The following is a 27,786-nucleotide window of genomic DNA, read 5'->3' as shown; positions in this document are numbered from 1 at the left end:
AGTTGAATTCTCTGCTACTTGCAGTTTGTGCGAGCTTTTCGAGCCCGCAAAACCAGCGCAGCTCTACGCGATAACGAAACTACTGAAACGCAACAGCGTGGGGGGCGCAGGGTCGAGCAAAAACGAAACCTTTCGATCGCCCGCATCGTTGTCAAGGGTAATTTCAATGGGTTCTTTTTTCTAAAAATGAAATAGAGCTGGACACGTAGCATTGTAATGTCCCAGTCAGAAGAAGAAGAGGAAGCGAAGAAAGAGAAGAAGAAGAGCAAATGTAAACAGTAAACAGTGGATCCGTCTCGGATTCATGGCAAATTATCAATATTTTGTATTATTTCATTTCTTTACGTTAACCTATTTTATTGAAATTCTTAACAATATTTTCATCGCACGTCTAAATTACTGTTCCAGTCCCACGCTCCACTATTTAAATCTAGTTTGGCTTTACTTCTAAGCATATGAAAAACCGCCTGCTTCTTGGCCAATCCACCATAGTGGGTATGCACCACTGTCTGGGACACAAGACAAGACGACAATCTCCCACTGTGGGTAAGTGCCACAGCAACTCAGGACAACAACAACAACAGTCCCGGATGCTTTACTTTACATTTGGCGCACCCCGACAGGATGTGAATAGAAGTACGAGTTGGTACTACTACAGCGGAGCAACCGGACGTCACTTCATACCAAGCAGATGATGAAGAACACGTCGAAGTCCAGGAGACAGCGACGTCACCGAGCCTGCTCCAGTTCATCGCAAGTAAGGCTAAAGTCAAGGAGGCGTATCTCATCAGCCGAGGTATGTGGTAGACCAATATCAAAATGACCGACAATAAAAAAACAGTTCAGACAGTTATAAAGTAGCAAGCCCTTTCGAAATGATGATAGCCAGGACATTGTTGTGTTTACACAGCAGATGTTGAAAGTGCAGGCATCACAAATTGAGCAACATCGGCAATTGCTTGCTGGGCTAGCAGAAACTCTACGCGCTAACACTGTTCCCAAAGCTGAATTAGCGAAACCGGACATGTTCGATACGACGTCCGCGTCGGCAACCACTTGGGTGACGTTCTTTGAATACGCTTGTGAAAAGAACTGCTGGGTGAAGCCACAGGATAAAATGCAAAATATCAGGTTCTTCCTTGCACACAATGCCAAGAAATGATATGAGCTCCACATAACAGACCCTCAGGATGAGGCCTGGGATCATTGGAGAGGAAATTTTATCTCCGCTTTTTACCCAAAGCCGGTTGACCCGGTTTTCAAACAATGCTCAAGTTCACTAATTGACTATTTATAAGAGAAGAGACAGCTGTTACTATTAGAGATTCTGCTTTACCTCAGTCATCGATTGTGCCGTTAGTCATTCACGGTATGGCAAAGGAATGCCAAAGGCAAGTGCATATAAGATCGCCCAAGACAACTGAACACCTATTGGGGTGCCTTAAAGATGTGTGTCATGAAGCGCCTGGGCCCGCTGCACAGCATAATTGGACCCATTCTAACAGAATTCATCAGGATGATACAGCGCCGGCGATTAGAGCATCCGCCAGAAGCTCAGCTTCTGACTATTCTCTTAGCAGCAGAGATGTCAAGGAGACAAGAAATGAATCAACATGGGTGCATAGCTCCACCCGTGTAACCAGAACGAGGCTGTCTACTCGATTCGATCAAACGTTTTGCAAACTGCACTGCTCATTAATGGAAAAGAGGTAAGTGCTCTAGTCAACACAGGAGCTCCGGTGAGCCTGATTAATCAAGCCATTGTGAACACAGATGGCATATGGCAAGGTGAAATGATAACGGTTAAGAGCTATGATTGGATCATCTCGAACATTGTATACCTGGACGAAAGTCAACGTGCATTTGGCTGAGGAGGACTTCCCAGTAGAAGCGCTGGTTATGTGTGATGTCGAATTCTTGTTTATACTATCAAGACCCGACATGAAGAAGCTAAGAATGAACATTTCTGGGAAAGGTCAAGTGACTCTAGACTCCCTGGTTTCAAGTGTCCAGACACCAACACAGATGAGGACTGCCAAATGCGCTAATGGTACATGGACAGTTTTTTCGAACGTATATGCCTCGATACATGTCCACCTGCAGCTTCTGTACCATAAGTACCTTTTGAACTTCGTGACACGACTATTGTACGGAAGAGAGTCTACAGGATTTCTCATGAAAAGAAAACATGGCAGAAATAATAGCTGCAACAAATGCTGAACGCTGGAATAATACGGCCCTGAACATCACCTTTTGAGTCTCCCATAACTATTGTCCCTAAAGAAGATGGTGCGCTGTGACTGTGTACTGATTATCGGCAAATCAACACCCAAACAGAGCTTTATCCATTCCCTATGCCTTTGACGACATCATTAATTTACTGGGGGATACCAATGGTTCTCAGCAATTGATTTCTGAAAAGGTTACTCGCAGGTACCCCTCCAGGAAAAATCTAAATACACGGCACTTATTATGCCATTTGATGTATAGAAATAGAACCGTCTGCCATTCAGTTGGAAGAACTCGGGCGCTTGGTTTCAGAGCATGATGTACGGTGTAATTAAAGATTTTATAGGCGATTTCTGCTATGTATATGTCAATGACACCATCATTTACTTTCGTACCGAGGAAGAGAACTGTTCCCACGTCTCTCATGTAATAGATGCATTGAGCACATTTAAAGATAAACAAGAAGAAAAGTGAATTTTTACTGAGAAAAGTTGTGTTTATTGCCAGAGTCCTGGACGGCTTCACGAAAACTACAAAGAAAGAGTCCGTCGAACAAATCAAGGAACTGCATAAGCTCTACGATGTTCACTCACTGTTCTTAGGAGTGATATGACATCTTAGAGCGTTTATTAAAGATTTCTGCGGCGATATCCAGGTATCTTACAAGGCTCATTCAAAAGGAAGTTCAATTTGTGCAGATCGACGAGTGCGACCATGCATATAAAGAAATGGTGCGCGCAATATCTTCAGATCCAATCCTGATCTTGCCCGATTTCGCTAAACCGTTCGAGCTCTGCACTCACGCGTCCTATTATGGCACGGGAGCACTGTTGTACCAAAGAGATTCAAACTAAGACTGAATTCACCAGTTAAAGGTCATTCGCTATTACTCCTACACCTTTTCAAGAGGGGAAGTAAATTACAGACCACGGAAAAGGAGGCCTTAGCAGTAGTGCTGGCGTTATGATACTTCAAGAGTTATATGGAGGCCCGTAAGTTCAAGCTTTTCACGCACGGTCAGGCTTTCACATACTTTCTGAGCCTTACACAACCAAAGGGAAGACTGGCAAGATAAATTAGCGAAATTCAGCAGTTCACTTTTGATGTTAGCCACAGACCTGGTGAAAAGCTACCTGAAGCAGACGCGTTTTCAAGATTGCACATACCACCAATAAACAACTATAAGGGCCACACGTTGCAAGTATATGGAAGACACTGAAGAGCTAAAATAATCGACGGGAAGTTTGTTGTCCCTCAAAACTGCATATCTAAAATATTGCTGCTCTATCACGATAGTGTACACTAAGAAGGGCATGATGGTTGTTGGGGTACCTACTGGAATATTCACAAACGTTTTACGTGGGAGAAGGTGAAAGCCGATGTAGACGATTACGTCAAGACCTGTCAGCAATGTCAGACTATCAAAGCCAAGTTCCGCCCAAACGGAAACCAGGTGGTCGTTCCTGCGTATTCAGACGTCCCTTTCGAAGTCGTGCAACGAGTAGTTTAGTACTAGTGACAGAATTTAACTGAGGAGTGCTTTCGTCATCGGGCAGATGCTTGACTATTTCGGGGGAATCTCTACTCATGCGCGTCATTTACCTCAATTTCTTGATTATTGCGGCTCTGTTCGCGATAATATTGACGCCTTAGCGATTCTCGGGCACTAATCTATCGCTTTAGCTTGATTTAATATTTGGCTTTAGTATCCCTTCAAGCAAAGGAGGTCTGCGTTAACTTTTCGTCTCACGCATTGTTTGCAATTCAAGTGCGCGACTGGTAACATCTACAATGCAAGAAAGCGACGTCATCTTCATAAACGTATAAACAAAAGGTGAGTCGCCAGCGGTTCACATCGAAGACAAAGTTATCTTTCACATATTAGTGTACCATATGGTTTGTTGTTTAGACGGCACTTTGTTCATGTACGGCTCAAATTTTCGGACTGCGCCATCTCCGGGATGGGCCCATATATTTTGTTGAGTAATGCTGCACTTCCGGTTCGGGTTGGAGGCACCTGCAGCTTAAACGAACGCATATGGGTTTTATTACGGCATTTTAACATTGATTACGCATTAATATTGCTCTATGCATAACTCTACGCTAACTTGATGCGTCATTTTCGTTCCAACCTCTACCTTGACTTCTTTTTAGTTGTCCTAAGTGCAGTAGTAGGCCTGGAATCGCCTAATTTGACGAGACCTTGTTTTCAAAAACATTGAAAGACACATGATTCACGAAACAATACATGCAATGCGTTTGTCTTATAACTCCGAATGTACTCATAAAGTAGATCTTCAAGATGCCCTCTGATTACTTGAAGTGATTTGATCGAGAATCGTAGGCAGACATTCGATCCCGCTAAATTTTGTGCAGAACTTACAAAGCTAGCTGCAAGCCTCAGTATTATATAGTACAGGAACGAGCTGCTCCAATTGTGGAGAATTGATTTCGCTTTCGTTAAGGTAAGGCGATTTCCAACGTCGTTCCTTAAGCACAGAGACTCCAGCGTTCTTTAAGTACATGCCGGTCGATGAACCCACCACCAGCTTAGCGAGCAGGACGCCTGTTAGCGAGCACAACGATCCATTGTAAATCTACGGCGCGACAACAGCAGAAAGGAACCGAGATGCAGAAACGCTTTCGCGTTCAATTTTATTTGCGCACTGCGGTTCAAAACACTATCCAGATGCCTCTTCGGTGTCCTCGCTGACTCCGGCTCCGCATAGGTGACGACGCTCAGTCCCAACGTTTTTCCGCCGAGAAACATTAATGGGCCCCGAGAGGTCTTACGGTCGCGCCGAACGAAGCGCTCGGGACAAACCCCGACGCCTTTCTAGCGCATCGTAATGGTTACTGTCGAAGACAAAGCGCCAAGTACTCCATGGGGATACCTGGCACGCTACCAGCTTGCGACGTGCGTCTCTCATCCGGTCCCCAAGGAGAGAGCTTTCCCGTTTCGCGTCACCAGCATATTTAGCTTAACCGCGTGACGTACACAGAGTACTCAACGAAAGGGCGCCCTTCTTTCTTAAGACACTCAAAAGAAGAGAGAAAACACCCGCACGAGAATCTCATATGAGGCTTGAGGACAATTCTCAGGCGACAAGCACTAAAAAAGCAAAGGCAGACGAATCATGCCGCCACGGCGTTCGTTGTTGCAGATGCGCGAGAGGGGGAAATAGATTGCACCCGCATCTGTCGCTTCATTTGCAATGCAAAACGTGCATGAGAACAAGGCAGTGCGACGTAGGTACAACGCTATCTGCGTCTCGAAATTGAGGAGGCCATCACTGGCGACTGACTAGGCGGGCGCAGCGCGGTGAATATTGAAAGAAAAGCGGGTACGTTGGGGAAGGAAGGGCTTCAGCGAGTAACGGATCGGGAGCGCAACCAGCTGACCACGCGTGTTGAGAGATGGATTCCAGAGATGCACGAGCTGAGACTTAGGAAGGAAAGCAAAGATGGCAAGCTAAAACTGCTTTCATACACCGTTATTAAATATAACACGAAGAAATGTACCATTTCTGCTTAGCGTTGCCCCATCTTTGCTGTTTTCAAAACCTGTGCATGGTATGGAAGACTTAAAGTTGAAGGATGTCTGCCGATTCCTAATTGCATCGAGGTAAAGAAAGTGAAGAAAATACAAATGTACGAAAACGTACCAAGCGCGCTTGCGATTACAGCGTAGTTTTACTTAGCTTCTAAAACTGCACCTTAGGTAGCTCTGGGACTGCTTTTTACAAGATATTCTATGTGCCATAAACCTCAAATTAGCAGTAACATCAGCTGAAACCGGAAGGCTCCCTTATGGTGCAATTATTTCGGAAGGGTTTGTCGCCTGACGCTATGTTATCGCCTATCGTAGCACGAAAATGCGTTTCCGAAACAAAAGTGTTATGAGCAGTAGGTCGAAATGGAACTGATAGAAACGAAGAAGCATCGACTGTAGAAACCGAGGAGGGTACAAGTAAAGTGGTGGTTTGTCGATAACTTTCTTCTCCTTCTAAAGAACAGGAAGGCGAATAGGGAAAAGAGAAACTTTAAAACGCGAAGCTATCCGTGCCTTCATAACCCTAACACCGAAAAATGATTCTGAAGATTTGTTTGTGAAATAAAGTGAGAAAAAATTTTGAATCTGTTTTGCACTCCTATAGCTGCTCACGCAAGGGCTGAATTCAGTGACAAATGCCAAAAAATGCAGAAACGTTGAATATTAGCTGTATCCTGAGTATAATGCAGCAGAAACAGCAGAAAGTCACAGCGCAAAACGTAATTGAACAAATCGCCCCAAGTTACGCAATTTAGTGTAAAATACAGCAAAAACAAACAAACACAACGCAGAGGAACGAACTTCAAAAAGAAGAAACCGGGCAATTCTTCTTATGACTCAAGTATAGAAATAAAAAAAATAAAGAAGAAAACAATCCAGGAAGCTTGCTTTCATAGACCAATTAAACGTTGTATCGCCTATATTTTCCATAAAATAGCATTTTTCTCGCGCGCCTTTTCTTTCGTCTTCTTTCTTTATTTTTTAAAAATTTTTATGACCATCTGCTGGCTTATTGCCGAGGCACATTCGGCAATAATGATGCGGGCTGCTGAAGAGTGAGCATCTAAAGCAATTGTATGTAGAAATATATCAAAGGAACGGCGTACGAAAACGCCTGCATAACGACGTGGTATTACGATAGCATCCGTCATTACCATTTCAATGAAATCGAGCGTGAAAAGGGTGTCCCAACAAGAGAAGCTTTACATGAGTCGCACAAGCTTGACCTAAGAGAACTAGGTTAATATCATGTCGTCGCCGAGATGCGGTATTCTTGTCCATATATGAATGATAAGGCTGCACCGCGAAGCCTTCAGGCCCTCATTACCCACTGACAGGAGGTCCAGGAGTGCGATGAACACTAGGCACCGGCGAAATGCTAATTTAATAGAACGAAATTAAATCTGAAGATAAAAGCAGAAGACAACGTTTCGTTTGGCTCCTTTGTTAGCCGCATAAGCAAGATCTCAACCAAAAAAATCTCGAGCTATTTTAGTATGCCCTGTGCTGTCTTCTTCGGCATCCACGTTTACATATTGCTTGCTCACGCCCACGTTGGCGTATTCGCAACGAGTGCAATTATTTTTATACCCAGAAGGGTCCGTGAGCATCATAATCATTTGATGAACCACAGGCAATAAATATAGCACTGCCCAGCACATTCGGGGCACTGGACACATGGCGAACTGGTTCGGGACTGCTGTTAGGGACCACCATGCACAACGCATTAGCAAGATTGAATAGTGAGATCTCGCAAACTGGCCGGAACACACCTAAGAGCAATACCTATACCTTGCGTCTACAGTGCGCATCCGCATATTGGACAACGTGTGTGTAGTATCTCATTGTACCATAACATAATCACCCGCCACCTACCTTAATTTCCCTGTATTTCCCACTTCCCCTTTCCCCAGTGAGGAGCAGCAGGCTAGAGACAAGCTCTCCAGGCCGACCTCTCCTCCTTTCTCTTCATTAAAATCTACTCCTCCTCCTATGCCTTGCTGAACGGGAAATTTAAAAAAACTTGGAGAAAATGACACACATTTAAGCGTGCATTTTTCTGTCAAAACAGTAGAATGGCGAACAATGCCTCCTTATAGGATTCCAAACATTAAATTGCTTATCTATCTAGACCAAGTCAGTAACGCTAATTTTTGTTTTCCGTTAAACGTCTTGTGACAAGAGCTCAAGTAGTGCATTCCTGGATAAGCTGAATTAAATCTGAGCAAATTGTTTCCAACGATACCCTGTGTCTGAAATTCTGATGTCTCTTACGGTACTATAGTCGGTGGCAATCTAAAAATTACAAAACTCCACGTAAAAAAACGCAGTGCACTTGCACTTCACCTCTGAAAGAGAGGCGAGGCAGCTAGGGTCCACTCACAATTATATTAAAATATATACGATCAATCAGGTCGCATTATTTAGCTGACATGAAGGACTGTTGCTTGTTTATAACAGCTGCTTTGTTGTCGTCGTCGTTGTTGTCGCCGTCATTGTCGTTGTCGTCGTTGTCATTGTCATCGTCATTGTCGTTGTCGTTGTCGTCGTTGTCGTTGTTGTCGTTGTTGTCTTTGTTGTTGTTGTTGTTCGTACAGATGTGTCTTTATGTCAATCCTTTCACGATGAAACTTCAACGTCTAAGGCAATTTTTATGGGTGATCCGCACATCAGTGCTCAGCCAAAGTTATTATTTAGCTTAAAACAACGAATCTTTATTTTCTAAATTAGCCTAGCGTACACATTAGAAGAGTAATGTCACTATGCTGTGAGTGGACTTCAGCTGGCTCAGCTGTCTTTCAGAGATGACGGGCAGGTGCACAGCGTTTTGGTTGGTAGAGCGTGCTAAAATAAAGCATGGGGCGAGTTCGAAATCACCAAGGGCGCGCGCAGAGTGCAACCAATGGCGACGCCACTTTTGGCCTCAATCCTTGTGTCGTAGGTCAAGCAAGGTAAATCAAATCATTATTGACAAGTAAATATTGCCATCTTCAAATGCATTTCAACCTCGCAATTAGGGCATTTCTCCGAGTCTTAGGTGGAGTTGAGTGCGCGGAATACCACATTGTGTATCATTACCGCATGTATTCCGAGGAGGCACATGACGTCACACCACTTTCCTTGTCACACCGCGTTCCTTGTCGTTGCGCTCGCCTCCGCTCGCTTCGCCAGCTGCGTCGCATGCCTGATAACATGTCGGAGGATTGAAAAGGTGAGCTCGCGTGCGCCGCAACCACAGTTGAGGCGGCAGTATGGACGGCGACAATTCTGATAAGCAGGAGGAGGCCTGGAATCGATATCGGAACAAGATGAAGAGGAAACGAATCGCCTAGGAAACAGACGAACAGCGCGCCGAACGACTGGCTAAACGCCGCAACATCGCTGGACAACCAGACTAACCTGGACTTGCAATCAAGATTAACCAAAGCTAACCATGCTATGCCTTAGCTTTCGATACGTATAACCTGGCATAGCCGAGCTAAGTCGCTGCCAATTTTTCTAACGAACGTTGTACCGCCATTGGAATGACGGTATATAGGTGTGCGAGGCATCAAGGAATCATTTCAAGGAATCGCTCACGTAGAACTTTACAAGGAGAATTGCAGACGCTTCTATGACAATATAAGAGCAAATGCTTTAACACGCAATATGCGGGAAAAGAAAACGAAACCGAACCTCTGTGGTGTTCTTTCGGTCATTCAGATACGCTCATGTAACGGAAACAAGAAAAAAAACTGCAAAGGGAGCGACGTCCCCAATAACAAAACCAATCGCGCGAAGCAAAAGGTGCGGCAACATAAATTTCGATTAAAACACGTTGGCGGGCTATTTGGTTAGAATCAATGGTAGAAGCGCTGTGTCTGTGTATCTGTTTCTTTCTACGTCCTCATACAGTCGCGCCTATACACTCTGCCATAAATTTCGAAGCGATCCTGCTTATTTTTCACTGAGGGAGGGAGGCGCTGGCCAGACACGGCACTTACGCATCAGGCAAGCAAATGAAAAAGCGTTTTCCGAACAGAGGCTTTCTCCTTCCCTTCGAAGTAGCTGTACACGCGAACCCATCGTTCCGTGACCTTGCACGTCCCACATAATAAGAATCTTACCCTTACACGTCAGCTGTCTTTCCATGTGGTGGTACACTGTGCTTTCTCACTGTTTACTTTTCTTCCTATCTCGTTGTTTATAACGGCTATAACAGCCAGGGCCAGGGAGGAACGAGAGGAAACTTTTTTTTTTTCCGTGACGGTACTCGAAGTTTCCATCGTTCATTATTGTTTACGGTAGTCAATAATCTCCAACCCACTGGTTTTGCTGGTGTTACTAGTCCTTCGTTATATATTGTAGGGCTTTAGCATTCTCTGGGTACACTTCCGGCAATTTCGGGGGTTTATCTATGTTTGTATCTATGTTTCTATCTAACCATTGCCCTGCCTACCTGAGTCACTGGGTAGTGAGTTGTCGAATGGGTAACGAATAGCTGCTATGCTTAGGTAACAGGGTTCGAAACCAACTCTTGTTCCAATTTGGGTCACTGAGTATGTATCAATGTCAAAATAGACACGGGACTGAGTAGGTACCGCTTCTCAAAAAAACACTATGACGCCGACTTGATGTACTCGGTCTATGCTCGTCTTTAATGAATACCATTGATGCCTACTTGAGTGACTAGGTATGTGCGAGCAAGTGGGTGCCTCTCTTCAACGAACGTCTTTGACGACAACTTGGGCAGCTAGAAGTTATTGACGAGCTAGTCGATGAGCCGTGGTATATAATCAGCGAACTTACATCTGACACGTACACGTACATATAGAAAGGACATACACAGGCGCTGGACTGCAACTACTGCTTTATTGCTCAAAGACCCGTCTTATGTAATGTCCCTTGAGAAGTGCTCGTCCTCTGATGGCAATGAGGCGTGAACCCGACCCATAGTATAATGCACAAAAAAAACTTTAAATAAAAACAAAGGTGAGGTTTTTCGATTCCCACTCTATGAATAATCAAAGCTCAAGATAGTGACGCGCTTCTTCAGAGAATGATGCCGAGGGGCAACTTGATACCGAGGGGCTTCAACTCCGCCAACAAGTGCGTACTTTGCATGGCCGCGCGCGGTCGCACGCGCCGTATGTTGAAAGGGATCTGCAGACGGCTCATACCTTTGTGCGCGTTGTATTCTCGCCGCTCTTGCGTTGAAGCGATAGACGGCACGAAGGTAGATTCGCTCGCTGTCGCTGCCGCACTTTCTCTCACTAAAGCCCCTCCATCCACTCGTCAACACCTCTTTGCTCGCTTTGACAGCGAGTGTCCAAGCTCATAGAGTGTAATGTGTTCATGTTTGCTTGTGCGCACTGACGCATGCTAGTTAAATCAGCTAGTAAGCGAACGTTTTTAAGTTTATACGGCCGACAAAACTACTATCCTTACCTCATACAGCTGTGTACTACTTTGCTATTGCAATCGATGCTTCGCCTTTAGGCGAAGTCTCTGTCATAATAAAAGTGTCATATAAGAAGCGAAATACTTCGAAATGTAGCGCGGATACCCCAGCTTGTACTGTTATGCAGTATGCTCTGCAAGTTGAGGTTAATGTTCAGAGGTGTCCAGCGAACCCCAACACATGCCCCAATCCATAGCCGCAATCAAGGGCTATAAACTATGCTCCCTACTGTGTTCCGACGCCGCATTGCAACCGTTCGACTACATCCCATTCTGCAGAGGACCGTCGCCTTCGCGTTACTGGTGTCGCCCTCTGGGAACGAATTGCACAATGAGCGGCGGCTCAGCCGACGGCGCGACGTTCAGCCGTTTCTTCGGGTGTATGCAACGACGGCGCCAACAGCGAAAGATGTGTATGGATATTATATTTGTAGTAAGGTCGCTGATACACTATGCGAATAATATTAGCACATAGTGACAAATGATGACAAGTGCCCCTTGAAACTTTGGTATGTTTTTAACTGAAGTCGCTGTCGGGTCTCGCTTGCTAAGTTGCGCGAATCCGCTCCGAAGTCTTATCAGGATGAAAAGCCCAAGATATTGGTCTGAAACTGTTACTGGAGTAGACCCGGCAGTAATGAGCACTTAGTGTAAAAAAAAAAAATACCGTTCTTCTACGAGTGAACACTCCTCAATTTGCGGGGGTGGGCCACTACTTGAATAATTGCGGATCTCAATCAAGTGCATAAGTTCCCAGCCATGCGACACACTGCAGAAATATAAGTGGAACCGCAAACTCGAGATTTCGTAACAATCATATCAACTCAACCGATAATGAATTGTGAAAATAGTAACGGAAGTTACGTGTCTTTTTCTCATTCGTTGATTCATTTAACTTCTATTCGTTATAAAGGAAATGGAAAATGAAAGGAAAGAAAGCACAGCAGTCCGTGAGGACTTCAACTTCAACATTACGAGCGTGTTTCACTGCCAACTGAGCCAACGGCGACGGCTTTACCGCCGTGCACTTACTTAGTTATGTGCGCTTACACGTTATGCGCATCTATAATATCACTGTAGTGTGCCACAACCGTCGAGGCCATGGTGGCAGATGTATAACAGTCATTAAACCATGCGCATAACATTGCCTGTTAGCTTGGTTGTCCATTGGATTCACATTAGGTGTTAGAGCTGGGGACCGCACAGGCAAGCATAAATTAGTTTGGCTTGACATTTTTTATATGTTTCCGAAATGCGCTTGCTAGATACTTGACTAAGTTGATATGTTGACCTGTATTTTTGAGTAGCGCAATGAAAGTGGGATGAACGTGAAAATTGACAAGCCGTGCAATCCGAACAAAGTAGAGCTGTCCTTCACACCAGTTTGCTGCACTTACCTGGTAGATTGGATTTGCTTCGTTATTTATCATTCATTTTCGCGCGGTTATATTACTGCTGCATCAGTGTGCAACAGCCTTTGAAGCCCATGTCAGTTTCATTCGCAGCATCCCTTTGTGAGGAGCACGTTATTACTGCACTTAAGGCCGGCCCAACCAAATTCAGTATCTTTCTTCTGTTTACTCGGCAATTTCATATACAAAAGAGTTATTTTTTTTAATTTACTTATTTTGCTTTCAGTCCACTGTGTCTGTGTACAGATTGAAATTCACCTTGTCAACAATGCGCCAGTGCAGGCGCAAGCAAAAGCATGAGCAATCGCTGCTGGAGTTCGCGTACATCTCGCTCCAATAAAACTGGGAATCATAAACACATGGCCTTCGATGTCGAAAGCGCCTGCAAAGAAATGCTACAAAAACTGAAGGATTTCAACAAACCATTATCTACCGAACATTTGAACGTTTTGAAATGTACGAATAATTTCCGAATGGAGCTTTCGCTGATTACACGCAAAGAAAGTAGACATGTAAAGCAAACTACAAACTAGCGGGAAGTTTTTCTCCACTCTAGAAACTATAACAGATACACTGTATAAAGAACTGCTTCTAGACCGTCTAGTGTGTCGATGATTATGAGCCGATGTTACGCGTGAAACAAAGGAGCCAGACAAGCTTAACAAATATGCAAATAATGCGCTCATACTTGCAGAAAAGAAGAAAGGAAAGAGAAAGTGTGCATGTTGGAGTCTATGTGATACGAAGCTTTAGTGAAAAGGCTAAATAAATGCTTGTACATGTGATAATGTGTTGCCGGTTGGAGCTTAACCCACAATCTCTGTATTGTGCGTGCGTTGCACTACCAATTGTGCAACATTAACGGCTATCAAACCGTCCACCAACAGTTGTACACTAAGGTTGTGGGGTCGAATCCCACCGGCGACATGTTATCTTTTCGTCCACTTTCATTTCCCTTTCGTTATTATTTTTTATACATTTACATAGTCCAAAGAATACAAGCACCTCGTAAAGATAACAGGACTTTACTGACGCTCCAGCCAGACTCCGGCTGGAAAGTCAGTACAGTTCTGTTGTTTTTCCTACGTGCTTCTATTCTGGCACCTATTTCTGTGCCGGATCCTGTGATTGTACGCTCATATATATATATATATATATATATATATATATATATATATATATATATATATATATATATATATATATATACATATATATATATATATATATATATATATACACGCGTTGCTAAAGGGTAATTTTTTTTAATGAAGGTGAATGGGGCCCAACGAGTACGTATGGCGTAAGAACCACTGAGCGTATTCTGTTAGAAAGCCAAAGAATGCATTCATTGATAAATGCGGATGTAGTAGGTTTGACAGAGCCGTTAGGTTTTAACTTTAGCTCGGGACAGAGTCAAGTCCTGTTTCCTATTCAAATACATGCAAAGTACCGAGATGCTTTGCATAACCGCTAGACGGATTCGAATTAAATTTGTTGCAGTGAGACAGAAAATTAAGTTTTAGTTATTGCACGAAGCAAAATTTTCATCTATGGCTCGGTATCCTTTAACATTGGAAATTGGCAAGTTTCAGAAATCTTCAAGCATGAAATTTAGATACGTGTAGCTCTGCACATTAACATATATCGCACTTCTGTAAACGGCATCTGTTAGAACATCTATAGGTAACGCTTTCTCCTGAAAGGCAGCTTTAGCTGCAGGGCTTCTGCACAAATGTGTGGAAGCAGATAAATCGTTTTTCTGAGCAACCACTGCACGATATTTGAGGAGGTTTATTGCATCTAAAAGCAACTCAAAATCTGGTTGCCTTAGCAAGAGAATTTTTTTTATTTTTCACAACTATCTATTAATTGCTGAGATTTCAAGAATTAAGAAGAAGTCATGCATCAAGTCTAGAGCTCCGTAACTCAACAATGAAAACCGACATCACAAATGCGTAAACTCACCTAATAATAATACGTATAAAGCCGACAAAATTGATGTATTCTATACCGCTCTAAAGTATACCAATAATCTGTGAATAGGTATTTTGAAAAACGCTTGTAAACACTGTAAATAATTCACGCAAGCTTTAAATTCATATTTCAAATTTATTTGCTTTATATACTCGAACGAATACAGTTTACAGAAGTGCAATATCTGTTCTTCGTGCCGAGTTATAGGATTCAAAACATTGCGCTGCTTTTTTTTAGCCTACCAGCTTTTAAAAATTATCGCAAACCATTTCAGGCCCTTAATCAGAAGTGTTTCCTATAGTCACTAGAATTTACCTTTCTCACCCAAATGCAAAAAGAATTATATAAATCGATCCAGCAGTTTCTTTTTTAATTTGCGAGAGCAATTACATGGACACTCCAAGCGCATTTCCGCCGTCGCCGTCGCCGTGAAGTTCCGTATAAACTCTAAGGGCAACAACACCGTCGCCCCGTGGGATACGCTGTATGTGCGAGTAAAGCGTGCGAGAGGAGCCGCTGATCGCGGCTCAATCTCGACCACGCGAAAGAGACGAAAGCAGGCAGGAAGCGTGCCGTCTCCCGTCGTGCGCGACGCATCGGTGGGGGGGAGGGAGGGAGGCGACAAAGAGAGGGGAGGACGGCGTTATAGTCCGGCTGTAACTGCGCATGTGGCGGCTGCGCGCGGTCACCTCGCCGTAAGAGCGATCTTCGTTGGGGGCAGAATCTATCTGAGTCGATGGCTCCTAGCTTTGTGCGTGCTGTGTGTGCTCGTTGAAGTGACAGACAGCACGAAGGTCGATCCCTTCACTCACTGCTGCTGGGGCGTTTGTTCACGCAAGCGTTTTGACAGCGAGTTTCCGCGGTCATCCTGTCAGATGTTAACAGTTTTTAGCGCAAAGAAATGCACGAGACGAGAGAAGGCACAAAGGATACATCGGCTACTAACAGCTGATGCTTTATTGCACTTGGTCACAGTACATAGATCACCGCACAATAAAAGGCGGAAAGGGAGCGCAAATTATCACAGCGTCACAGGTAGCCTAACAGCGTAACAAGCCACCGCTGTCGTGACAAGAACAGTGTATCCTTCCCTGACAACGCAACAAATGGGCAGCTACAACTTCGCTTGTCAGTTGATCAGAATGCACGCCCATCACTCTAGTTTTTTTTTTTTAATAAGATTTTCCAGTCACAATACATGCAGTGTACAGCGAAATGACCAGTTACTAGTTAGATGACTAGTTAGATGACCGGTGTGCGCGCGTGACACCATGCTTGTTAATTTAGTTAGTGTGCCTAAGTTTACAAGTTCAGACGACCGATAAAACAACTATCCTTACTTCGTATAGCTGTCCACCAATTTTCTATCGCAATTGCTGCTTCACCTTCCGGGCGAAACTGCGACTTTTTTTTCCATAAGACTATTTTCGTGTTCTACATGTGTTTCAATGGATAGCTTGACTAGTAATGACAAAAATTAAACGATAGCATGCGATGCAGCGAACCTTCTACTTTCAATAATGTAGCTTGATGTACAAGGATGCTCAAATCTAAACGGCACCAGAAAGTTTTAGACGAGCTTAGCGGTAAATACCACCGCCCCATTTCGAACGGTATGATCATATTATTATGAGCCTGCCATCATGAACGGAGTCTCATATCACCATCATCGGGACAACCCTGAGTCTGGAGAGGCCAGAGCAGGACAAAACATCGTTCTACAATCTGCAGGACAGTCGTACAACGAGGGAAAAATCGGCACGTACCCCGCCTAAATCGCAACGTTTGATCATTCAACTTCAGAAAAGGATCTTTAACCGGAAAACTTGCAGTAGCATACGTGAACTGAAAATTACTTCAGTCTCTTGATCAAGCAAACTCTTTCTCTACCTGACAGACGTCGGCAGGAGGTATAAAAACGCTGCCTCCACAAGTTAAAGTAATTCATATGAGAACTAGTGTGTTCTATAGGTCATGGGTGATGGCGACAAACAATTCTCTGAATAGAAAATAGCACAGTAAAGTAATAAGTTTCCGACTCCACGTGGCACATGAAAGTGGCTTAAGGGCGGCGTGCGCAAAAACAAAGATTTTGGGATTCACAGAGCAAAACACCGAACAATGATCTCTCCTTGCAGTCTAAGTTCCTCTCGTCGGAATTCTACACGTGACAGCTGTCTAGACTTAGTGGTTGATCTTTCCAAATGACCCCGTAATTGACAGCTGGACAGAAAGGAGGCCAGTTAGGAGCGGAGTGTTACGAGAGGTGGCCACAAAATAAAGGACGTAGGCAGAAAAATTCAGAAAAGAAACTGAGGCGACCGTCTTTGCAACCTGGAACCTTCTAAGCAAACAGTGATCCGGAGACGCTCCTGACGCGGACTTGGAGTCAACGTCAAAGCTAATCTTGACCGTCACGTGCCATACGTGAAGAAATAAGCGCGTCGGGATGGGTAGGCATTAGCCGAGATGAGGTGCTCGGGGAGCTTGGCGCGAAGTTCAGAATTATTCGAAGCTGAGACGACTGTATAGCGGGTACTTCTTTTGTCTGTCTCAAGAAGGTGACAAAATGCAGCACTGAGGGATAAATCAATATATATATTTCCTTCGAAGATGCCTGTCTATCCGTGCAGTCCGGTTACGGGGCGAGGTTGGACCTCTGTAGGGGCCGTATTAGACCTGGGCATGCAAGTTTCAACTGCTGCAATACTTTCGACTATAAAAACTGCACCCTAATAAAAATTTTTGGTCAGTGGTGCCAGTCGATTGCTGAGAAAGCAGGAGCAGGCAGGCCGCGACACAAGAGCGATATACTGCACATATTGGTGCACATCAGCGGCGCACTTCCATCGCTTGGAAAACGGTGCCAGTAATTACCCGTGCCCATCACACGTGCCCATCATTTCCATCTTCGAGACACTAGAAAACTTTGGTAAACGTTGTTCTCGGCTTTTAAGACTGCGGATTCTTTGAGCTGATGGTGCTCAGGCTAGATACGGACGACTCGTCATTTAGATGGAGTTGGCGCAGTGAATTTGACAGTGGCGCCGCCTTTCCAAGGGGAAGCGCATTGGCGGGCTTAGGAGTGGCGGCGAACGACACATTTCAAGACCGGCAAGACGTCACAGAGTCGGATTAAAATGAGGAAGAATTAGACAGATATTTGCATTGAAATTGCTTTTATGAGATGCGAAACTTTGAATGGTAGGAGACTCACTGCAAAAAAAAAAAAGAATCACTCAACTGTCTTCAGTTGTCTGAAGTATACTTTGTATAGCAGACCCAAAAAAGAGAGAGAGAGAAACTTTATTTTGATCGGACATTTAGACGGGTGGGTCACCGCGGTGCTTGTTGCCCTCAGTCCAGTGCCTTAGAGCCGATGGCAGCACTTTCGGCTCCGGCGATTAGCTTTCGCCGTTCTTTCGATGCCGAGCTTGTCTGCACCGTCTCTTACTGTTTGTGTGTTGTGTTTCGGCTGAAAGGTTTATTAGGGATTTCTTCCAGTCCCATGTGGTATGGTAGAGGGTAGCTCGCTCTGCACAGAAAAAAAAAAACAAAGGGGTTGATAAAGGGTGGGACGCATCGCCTAGAGGTGTATGAAGTGAGGATATGTGCTGGTCTGGAGTTGCCTCCAGGACTTCGGCTGTCGTGAGGGATGGGTGTAGTGGCGTCCTCGTACTTCTACGAAGGCGATAGTGCTGAAGTATTTTATGGTAAGTGTGTAGTTCTTGTGGTCATGGGTCCTCTGCCGTCTCGCGCAGTGCGGGGTTACAGTGACCTCGGGCTATCCTGTGTGCACAATTACTTCCCCTGGCGGGTTCGTATTCTCGGTGTCCAGCTTATCGTGGTGCATGGCATATATATTCTTACAGATTTACAATCAGCCTCAACAGGAATCAGTGAAAAAAGAAATCGCAGTTGCGACCTAAAGTCGAAGCATCGATTGCGATAGCAAATTACTAGATAGCTGTATAAAGTAAGGATAGAAGTTTTATAGGGAGTAAAAACTTGAAAACATTCGCTTACTAAATCAATTAACAAGCATGGCGACAGCGCGAACAAGCAAACATGAACACATCACACTCGGTGAGCGCAAACACTCGCGGTCAAAACGCTAGTGTGAGCCAGCGTGGCAGCAGCAGCGAGCGAAGTGACCTTCGTGTGGTCTATCGCTTCAACGCAACATCGGCAAGAACACAGCGAGCACAAAGGTATGAGCCGTCTGCTGATTCCTTTTAAGATGCGGCACGTGACCGCGCGCGGCCATGCAAAGTACGCACTTGTTGGGGGTGCCGAAGACGCCCCCCTCCCTCCCGCGCTGCCTATCCCCCCCTCTCCTTCTTATATTGCGCGCGAGAATGAGCCGCGATCTTCAGTTGCCCTTGCTCTCAGCCGCGAAGTGCGCAGTTCCGACCGGAGTGCAACACCGCCCCCTCTCCCTACCTCCCATCCCCCCATAGCCTTTCGATCTCCGTCTCATTCGTTCGCACGCGCCTCATTGAGCCGCGATCGTCGGCTTCCCTTGTGTGCTTTCACTCGCACATGCAGCATGCGGCGCGCGGTGATTGTCAAAGCCATTGGACTTTATGCAAAACATCACGGCGATGGCAACGGCGATGGTGACGGCGACAGAAAAAAAATGCGCTTTCGGTGTCCATATAATTGCTATAGCAATAAAAAAAAAGCTTCATTACATCTATAGTATAAAGGTTATAAACAGGGATAAGGTGCCTCAGAAAGGCTGGCCAACGTTTCGATAGGATGACATATCACTGTCAAAAGATAGGTCCTCCTATTTAAAAGTTGACCCAGCCTTTTTGAGGCCCCTTGTCCCTGTTTATAACTTTTATACTACAGTGTGCTACTCCATCTGTCAGCCCCAGTCTTGATTTTTGATTTCAGTACAACAAGTTACATTACTCAAGAACAGAATGTATGCCTAAAGGCAAAGTCGTCAATAATCTTTTTTTCCTGCACAAAAACCGATAAATTTTCGGCAGGGGTCATTGATGTGCCGCTCTGCATTGCCTCCTGTGTTATCATATTAATTAAAAAAATAAAGTGCTTATTGGGAGCAATAAAATAAAACAACAAATAAAATTTGGAATATTCATGTGTGAATTAAATTGTGTGTTAAGGCACAGTGCAATTCGCCACTTGTTCCCATTATTTGCTTTTCCATTACCATCATCAGCTTGTTTTATGTCTACTGCAGGACGAAGGCCTCTCCCTGCGATCTTCGATTACCCCTGTTCTGCGCCAACCGATTCCAACTGGCGCCCACGAATTTGCTAATTTCATCATATTTTCTCTTTGAATGATATTTTCACGCGTTAAGTGGCTCAGTCCTAGTGTTCTCGGCGTTGTATTTGTTTTTGTGCTGCTACGTGAGTTCCCTGGGAATTAACATGAATAAAGAAGCCTCATATCCCAACTTTATGGTGCAAAAAGGACCATAGTATGTACGCTGTACTTGCACTGTGGTTAAAAACCCTCATGTTGAAACCAAAGTAGAGTATAAACTTACTCATGTTACGAAACACGGATGGCAAATTATTGACAGAAACATTGACTCCATTAAAATGAAGCCAAATAAAGAAATGAAAATGCCCTGTTACGCGTCCCACTATTATTGCACATGATCAAAACGAGAACAAGGTAAAATGGGAGCCAACGTTTCGGCAGGTGGACTGGTCTTCTTCAAAGCGATTTTTCACTCATGATTACACATAAGTGTTACCCTTGCACGTCACCAATTTCTATTTATTGGAGCCAAAAGAGCTTCTAGCAGTAGTGTAATATTGCTTGAAAAAGAAAATGGACCAGCATTTTTTTTTAATATTAAGTTGCCACCATGTTTGCTGGCTCGAATTCTATCACTGTACGTTGTAGTGGTCATTTGAAATTCAAAAGGAAGATAAAATAGCTAGCAGTGTGTACAGGAGTGTTCAACTGCGTGTTCGTTTTAAGTATATTGCCACAATAACTATTTGGAAAGCGTACTAGGGTCGTTCTTACCAGAATTTAACGAACGTGCATGGTGAGCACAGTATGCCATGTTTTCCAGCTTTTTTTTTAATCGGCACCAACTCAGTGGTAAAGCCAGACGCAGTGAAAGCTATTGGCTCGAACCAAACCGAGCAGGGCCAGGTCGGGTGGCTCCTGGATTTTTGTGACTCGGGCCGACTATATGCCGGGTTTAATATCATCGCGTCGGACTCGGGGTGGGCCAGCGCAATGTACTTAGGGGTTCGGGCTGGGCCGGGGCAAGAAAAAACGGCCCGTGCAGTGCTCTAGGCTGTAGCACAGCTGTAAAAATAGACCACAGTGCAACTCACAATGCGCTATGGCTCAGCGTTATATAACTACGTCTTCCCTTATGGTGACAGATACTGGGCATGTATTGACATGTTGACACATTTGGGCATGTATTTGGATGCGCACAAGTGTATTCTTTGGGCGTGGCATGTATATAAAGGTCGTCAATATTTGGCCCACCCATAGTCTCAAACTATGCGTTAAAGAAAGAATCGTAGACGACCACCAAATAAAAAAGACCAAGTGCCCTTCCACTCTGTGAAAAAGGATGACTAGCGAAGCTTTGTATGTGGGCCCCTTAATTGAGAACTGCACCTCCGCCACGGGTTGGCCCGGCATTGCACTATCTCTTTGATCGGCCCCCGTATGAGCAGTGCTTAACCCCTGCTTCACCTCCGCCGCAGGTCGGCCCGGTATTGCCCTATCTTCGGGATCGGCCCACGTATGGGGAGTTCTTAACGCCTGCTTCTACTCCGCCGAGGGTTAGCCCGGCATTGCATATCTTCGGGATTCTTTTTCTACACATGGACACGATTGTGTGGAATGTAGCCCTAAACATCTTCGCTGTAAAACATTATTTCCCATTAAAACAGTGACAAGCCGCTATGCCACGCTAGGGTGCATCAACACGAAATGTTCAACTTCTAAACGCCGATCAATGGGTAACCAAACAGTGCTCAGAAGTGCGTAATGTACCCTCTTAGACGAAGAATGTACAAAGCGACGCAAAATCTGCAAAAGTTAAATTCGATCTCATGAAGGTGGTCTCATATGAAAGAGAGGAAGCTATTTATTGACGAAGCAGAGTAATTAGCCAGTATGCCTTATCTGAGGCTAGTCTGGAAACAATACAGCAACAAATGAAACGTTCACTAACAGAAAAGGTTCCTACATTTCGTTTTCGCCAAACAAATTACGTACATATACACCAAAATTGATAAAAGTTCTGTATAGGGCACGGCATTAAGTCGGAGAATAAAAAAAAATATCTGGCAGAACCCATCTCACAATGAGTGTCGATGTGAATGGGATTGGCACTTGAGAAATGTAGCGACACACCATATTGCCACCGCCAAATCGCGTCATGAATGAGGTGCGTAGCCATGAAGTCAACGCGTGGAGCCTGTGTGAATATTTATTCACACGAGACTGTCTGAATATGTACGATGACGCTGGTTTGATTCTACCCAGCACCGGAGAAATCTTAAAGGTTTTTTTCTGATTTAAAGAACGGCACATACCCATAGAACATACCCCGTCCCTCAAGTTGGCGTGCAAGACGCTCATTCAAAAGTGGCCTATACTTTTGACCAAACTTGGTCGAACAGTTGGCTTCGAACATGGTTTCCTCAGCACAGCATCCCGGTGCTCTACCTGTTAGACCATGGGCTACCCACACTCTTCAATAAGCTTGCGCCCTTTTGGGGCTTATCTTGTCCCACAACAATCATCGTCATCTATCTTGCCCACACTTCGTTTCTTTAAAAGTGCGTGCCCGGTACTTAAAGTCAATGAATGGCATGCATGTTTTCAGTGTGGCATAATAGTCTCGGCAGGAAAGTATTAAGGGCAGAGTTTTCAAAAAAAGCAAGCAGGCAAGGCAGGCGACGATTATCGTTGGGGGACAACATGCCTCCCAAATAATTGCAGACATATTCAAGAATGCTCAGACCCAAGTTCGTGGTAAAACTTTGAAGACACAGAAGGAAGCACCGATACCGGAAAGTACATCAAGTATCCTGTGCTGGCTGGCTAACAAAACTGCGTTTGTTCTATAAGAACGCAGAATAAGTAATTTCGAAATATATTTGAATGCATACAAATAAGAAAGAAAAAAAGGTGCAATGTCTCAAGGGAAGTGAACCAAGTCAGTCTCAAAAGAAAAATGTGGAAGAACCTGCTGGTAGTGCTCCAGAGTTCAAAGAAGTAACAGCGAGTCCTTTCTAAGCATTATGTCTTTTCTCGTACACGTTTAGCTAAGGATGATTCCTACAGTTGCCATTGCTTCTTCGATACAGAAAGCTTCTCTCACTTATGAAGTGAGCCTTCTTACATTGCTAAAGCAAACTAACCCCCTATAATAAGTCGGCTTATGTAACTATATGTCTACACCAATCCAAACAAAAGCTAGCGTCTATGAACCTGCGTGCTCGTAGGCAAAGGTCAAGCTCTATTTTGCTAAAGTTGAATTCATTCTGGGCGCACGTACGATCCTGAACGGACAGGGTATAATTAAATGCGAGAAAAATAATTTATATGCACCATATTTGGCTCTGAAAACTTAGGCGCGCTTACACACTGTCTAAAATAAATTGTCGGCGACAATTCAACGGTAATTGACAAATTGGCTTTGTATATACTCCGCATACCTAGAATTGATTTAGGTGTCATAGAAAAAAAAAGGGTATTACATTCTGAGGCCGGTGGTTTTTTCTGCATAAACTTGAAGATCCAACTTTTCCCTAGTGGTGTGGTACATCAACAAACATTGCATGACATTCACGTTGTGCCTGTGTGGTGCTCAACATAAGCGTTCCATGAGAGAACACGTTGCTTAGAACGAAAATAAACACAACTGCATTAATAGAATTTTGTTGTATCGCACTTAACGGTTTCCCTAAAGCTTTCCTTCATATATAATCCGCCATATGCACTCTGTCTGCGCATCTGTTAGTGGTAACATTCTTTGCTGCATTTTGAAAGGAATCGCATAGTGGATTGTATACCTTCATTTTTCAAGTAATCCTCAATGAATTGCACATATAACTAAAAAGTAGGATTCTTTTATTTTCCTTTTAACATGGTGGAACACTTCCATATTAGTGCAATTCTCAAGAAATATTCTTTCTTTTTTCCTTTCCTTTTTTTTTTTGCAGCCTTCTTTCCCTTCCACGGTTCCTGCAGGAACGCTTGAAAGAAGGTTTTAAGCAACACTACATCTTGTATATAACATTTCATAAGTTTAAGTCCTATTAAATTACCTCTAAAGGAGCTGCTTAATACCCTGTTTCTTTGGAATTGCGATTGTGCTTCTAAAAGGCCATTTGTACTTTTCTGTGCAACCCTCCCTCCCCAAGCATACACGTTTGTCGAGTTCTAACGATAACCTTTGTATTTCGACCTGCCTCTCGCAGCACCTTTCAATAGCGTCTACGCAGCTGCCTTTTGTTATATTTTCGGTGGGCCACTAAAGTAAAGTAGGGTTCAATACTTTGCTTCTTTATTTCATAGTCTAGGCTCAACGCCACTACGTCAGACTTCTCTGTGGGGCGTTCACAATGATCATTATTCTTTGTTGTTTTTATGTCCTAGCATGTCAAATTCTATTTGAATGCCATGATTTCGTTTTTGTTTGACTCTCTTCTTTTCCTTTAGCTTACGGACTGCTTAACACACGCTGATAATATGCTGTCCTAGTTTAGTTAAATGCATGGACGTCTATGCAGAGCCCGGTTCTTTATTTCCCTGTACGCTGTTTCACTTATCTCCAAATGGAACAGATAGACGTCACGTCTTTAATATGTGCTCACCGTAACAGTGCGCAGTTTTTGCATTTGCATTCCCTTTCATGCCTACTAAAGATTGCAACCTTCCTGAGCAATGATACGTTGCTTGAAAACCATCAAGCGACAGACACGGTTCCGATCGAAAACACTAAAGTTGACAGAACCATTGTGGACAGCCATACTAATTTATCCTGTACCATGTAAATGGAGAGAAATCCAACATTTATAGTCACTATTTTCTTTTCACTTATATCTGAGTGTTGTATTTAGAAGCTTGAAGTTTCCTATAATTTCCTACAGGAGAGAGAAACACTTATTCATTGCAATGCTTTTTCCGCGCCATCTGTGTATATATACAATGAGGTGCGATGATTTCTTTATCAATTTTATTGAACTCGTGTTCGAAATTCAGCTGGATCAACAATTCCAGAAGAGTGACGCGTCAGAGCATGACAAACACTGTGGCGGAATGATGGCAGAAAGGAAGCGCAACTGCTTGTGGAACACGCAAGGTTCGTCGCCTATAAAAGGACCGTCGAACATTGCGTGTGGGTTAGCTCTTTCGCAGCGAGTCACAAAGGCACCCGTCACAGACATCCGAGATGCAGATTTTCGCTCTCACTCTGCTTGTCTTTCTTCTCGCTGCTGTGTTCGTTCGTGGGGACCAGGGCAATGAAGAACACGCTGAAGATGGTAAGCTTCCCCTAGTAATTCGTGTTGCTCGAGACATATCGGAGCCAGATTAAAAATGCTTGTTTGTTTAGGTTGCTTTAATCCTTACTGTATTGTACCAGGTACTTTCCTTTTAAATATCACTGCATATTTATAATCGCCAGTGTCATATAACTCAAATCAACTCATTCTATTGAAATACTCAAGATGGGGACACTTATTCATAAGAAATCGAAGCGCCCTTGACTTTGGAAAAATAACAAAACTTCCCTAATCAACTTTTTGACTAGTTACTTTAGTGCATATATTGCAATTTACCTCTGGAAATCAGAGAGTTCTCAAAGCAAATTCATTTGGAAAGAATTTTGAGACTATGACTACATTGGCGATAAGCTACGTTGAACTTGCGGTGAAACTTCACTGTTGTTCTTCTTACTTTGTTTAGCGAAATGCCTTTTTATGCAGTGAAATACAAAAGTAACTGCAACGCCAACGAATCTTGTCCCGAATTTCGGGAAGGCAAATCTCGAAACTGGTGTCATTCTCAGAATTCGTTCGAAGTGGATTGTGCCCTGCGAACTTGGCAGCAACAATCCGTAAATTGCAGCATGTGCCGCAAAGCAGTTAGTTTAAAAGTTCATTAGAAAATATTTGATAGTTAGACGCTTGTACGCGTTGACTTGTTCTGCAAATAATTCACACTGTGGGCTTAACGTCCGGAAACTGCCCATTCGGTTATAAGGAACTTACAAAAAAAGATTGTTTGTCTATCTTTTAATAAAGCTATCGTGCAGCCGAAGTATGGTACACAAGCATGTTTGCTTTCCGCCTGCATTAAAACTCTGCTGCCGCAAACTGCAATCGAACCCGCGTCCTCAGCAGCGCAATGCCATAGTCACTAAGCCATCACGGCGGGTTCTCATTCAAAGAATGTCCGCCTCTAAGAGTAATCCAGCTGAAAAGTAAAATGGGTGCTACTTGCTAGAGGTTACTTTTGAAAATTATGTTTAAAAAATATCAAAATAGAGCATGATTTAAAGGGCCCGTTTGAGCTATTCTTATTAGGGGCCAAACGAACAAAAACGCTCATGTGCTTTCCTATAAGTTTCACGATAAGCTTATCTCGTCTTTATTTACGAACACGTCGAAATGCTTACCTCTTGTTACGTGTTCGCGCAGATCAAGTGGACGAGCTTATGGACGACCTGACAGGTGGCAGCGAGGAGCTGTCTCGAAGTAAACGATGGGACCATGGAGGCAGCGGGCGTGACAACGGTGATAACAGCCGCCACGCGCTTGGCTATTAAAGCGAACAGCAATAATCTGCTGTTAATACTTCCACACTAATTCGGCGCTGTTTCTTGTTATGGGAAACGCAGCATGTTTTTTTTTTTCAAACACAATGTTTCCGCTTACAGATTCCGCCTAATAAAATGTATTTTTAATTTTGCCTACCGTGAACCCTAATTTGAACGTTGGCTTCATTTGCCCGAAATATTCATTGCTTTCATTTGTTCTTGGTTCACCAATTTCGCGTTTTTATCTTCAGCCGAATGAACTTTACAGCATCGCTAGAGTTGCTAATCTGGAAAATATTGGCTTTCGAGGACAGGACAGGATTCTCCGGAATATCCTCTCTTTATTCCGCGAGTAGATGCGGTAGCTTGCAAAATAAATGAAAGGCTTCATTTCAGCTGCTCGACAAACATTTTAGCCAACTTAGCAGGCATGTGAATTAGAAAACAGAAAAAGTTGGTCGACTACAACAAAAATAATTCAATAGATTTTTATATCTGCCCTACGGTAAAGCGGCAAACAGTCACCCGATAACAAGTTTTGTTCGGTTTACGTCCTCTCAAGGAAAGTTTTCTTAAATATATGAAGTCTATTCTGGACGTAGTTCTATTCTAACACTAAGCAGAAGTGCCACATTCTTTTACGTCACCGACACCTTCGCACCATCCGCACCAGACCATGCCCCTCTGTAAAAGCTTGCCCAGCTAAAAGAATTGTGACGGCACAACCGAGAGTGCATCAACTCGGTGCTTCATTAGCTTCTTATTAATCTTCCGAAACAGAATATACTTCCTCGCCATGTCAACCTGACTCTACAGCTTCACGAACTGCTGCACTTGTCACAACGACACATGCCATAGAAGGCGAAACGTTCTAGGGAGTGTTTGGCAAGTGCTGCGCGTCTAGCCAGATAGGAAACCTGATCACTCACTGCATGTTCTGCCGTACACTACTGCCTGTCACGTACAGGAGCAGGCGTACCAGAAGGTGGTGAAGGCAACGAGCGTCGAGGCGGCGAGAGGCGAGGCGGGCACCGTGGAGGGTATCGTCGAGGCGGAGGCGACAGACACGGTGGCCAGTGGAGGGAGCGCCATGGCGGTAGGCGTCCACCCAGACCGGGGGATGACGGGCCCCGAGAAGGAAACGGCGAAAAGCCTACGGAAAGACGTGGGGAAGGACCTATGGAAAGACCAGGCGAACGACCAGGCGAACGACCAGGAGAAAGACCAGAAGAGAGACCAGGCGAAGGAACAGGCGAAAGGCTAGGTGAATGACAAGGCGAATAACAAGGTGGAAGACGTCAAGAACAATGATGACAGCCATAGGGTGCCCGTCCCCGGATTTCCAGCTGGGCGCAGCCTAGATGTCGCGAACGCTGGCTACA

At 44.2% G+C, this 27,786-nt stretch overlaps 1 protein-coding gene across 3 annotated transcripts; it reads left to right on the top strand.

The window, feature by feature from the left end:
- The first annotated feature begins 500 nt into the window (after positions 1–500).
- On the top strand, positions 501–27,786 carry LOC135914021 (uncharacterized protein DR_0269-like). 3 transcript variants are annotated; one of them, XM_070538121.1, is made up of 3 exons: positions 501–546; positions 624–796; positions 27,372–27,786. In XM_070538121.1, the coding sequence occupies exons 2-3, from the start codon at positions 692–694 to the stop codon at positions 27,666–27,668; spliced, it is 402 nt and encodes a 133-aa protein (XP_070394222.1). In that variant the 5' UTR covers positions 501–546; positions 624–691; the 3' UTR covers positions 27,669–27,786. The 3 variants fall into 3 exon arrangements, with proteins under 3 accessions (XP_070394222.1, XP_070394223.1, XP_065302796.1); XM_070538122.1 differs by lacking the exon at positions 501–546 and adding an exon at positions 26,286–26,381 and having other exon boundaries at positions 555–796; XM_065446724.1 differs by lacking the exons at positions 501–546; positions 624–796 and adding exons at positions 25,000–25,127; positions 26,286–26,381.

This window comes from Dermacentor albipictus, chromosome 4, assembly GCF_038994185.2.
Source record: "Dermacentor albipictus isolate Rhodes 1998 colony chromosome 4, USDA_Dalb.pri_finalv2, whole genome shotgun sequence".
Taxonomy (NCBI): Eukaryota; Metazoa; Arthropoda; class Arachnida; order Ixodida; family Ixodidae; genus Dermacentor; species Dermacentor albipictus.
The sequence above is the reverse complement of the archived record's forward strand: the minus strand, read 5'-3'. Positions and strand labels throughout refer to the sequence as shown.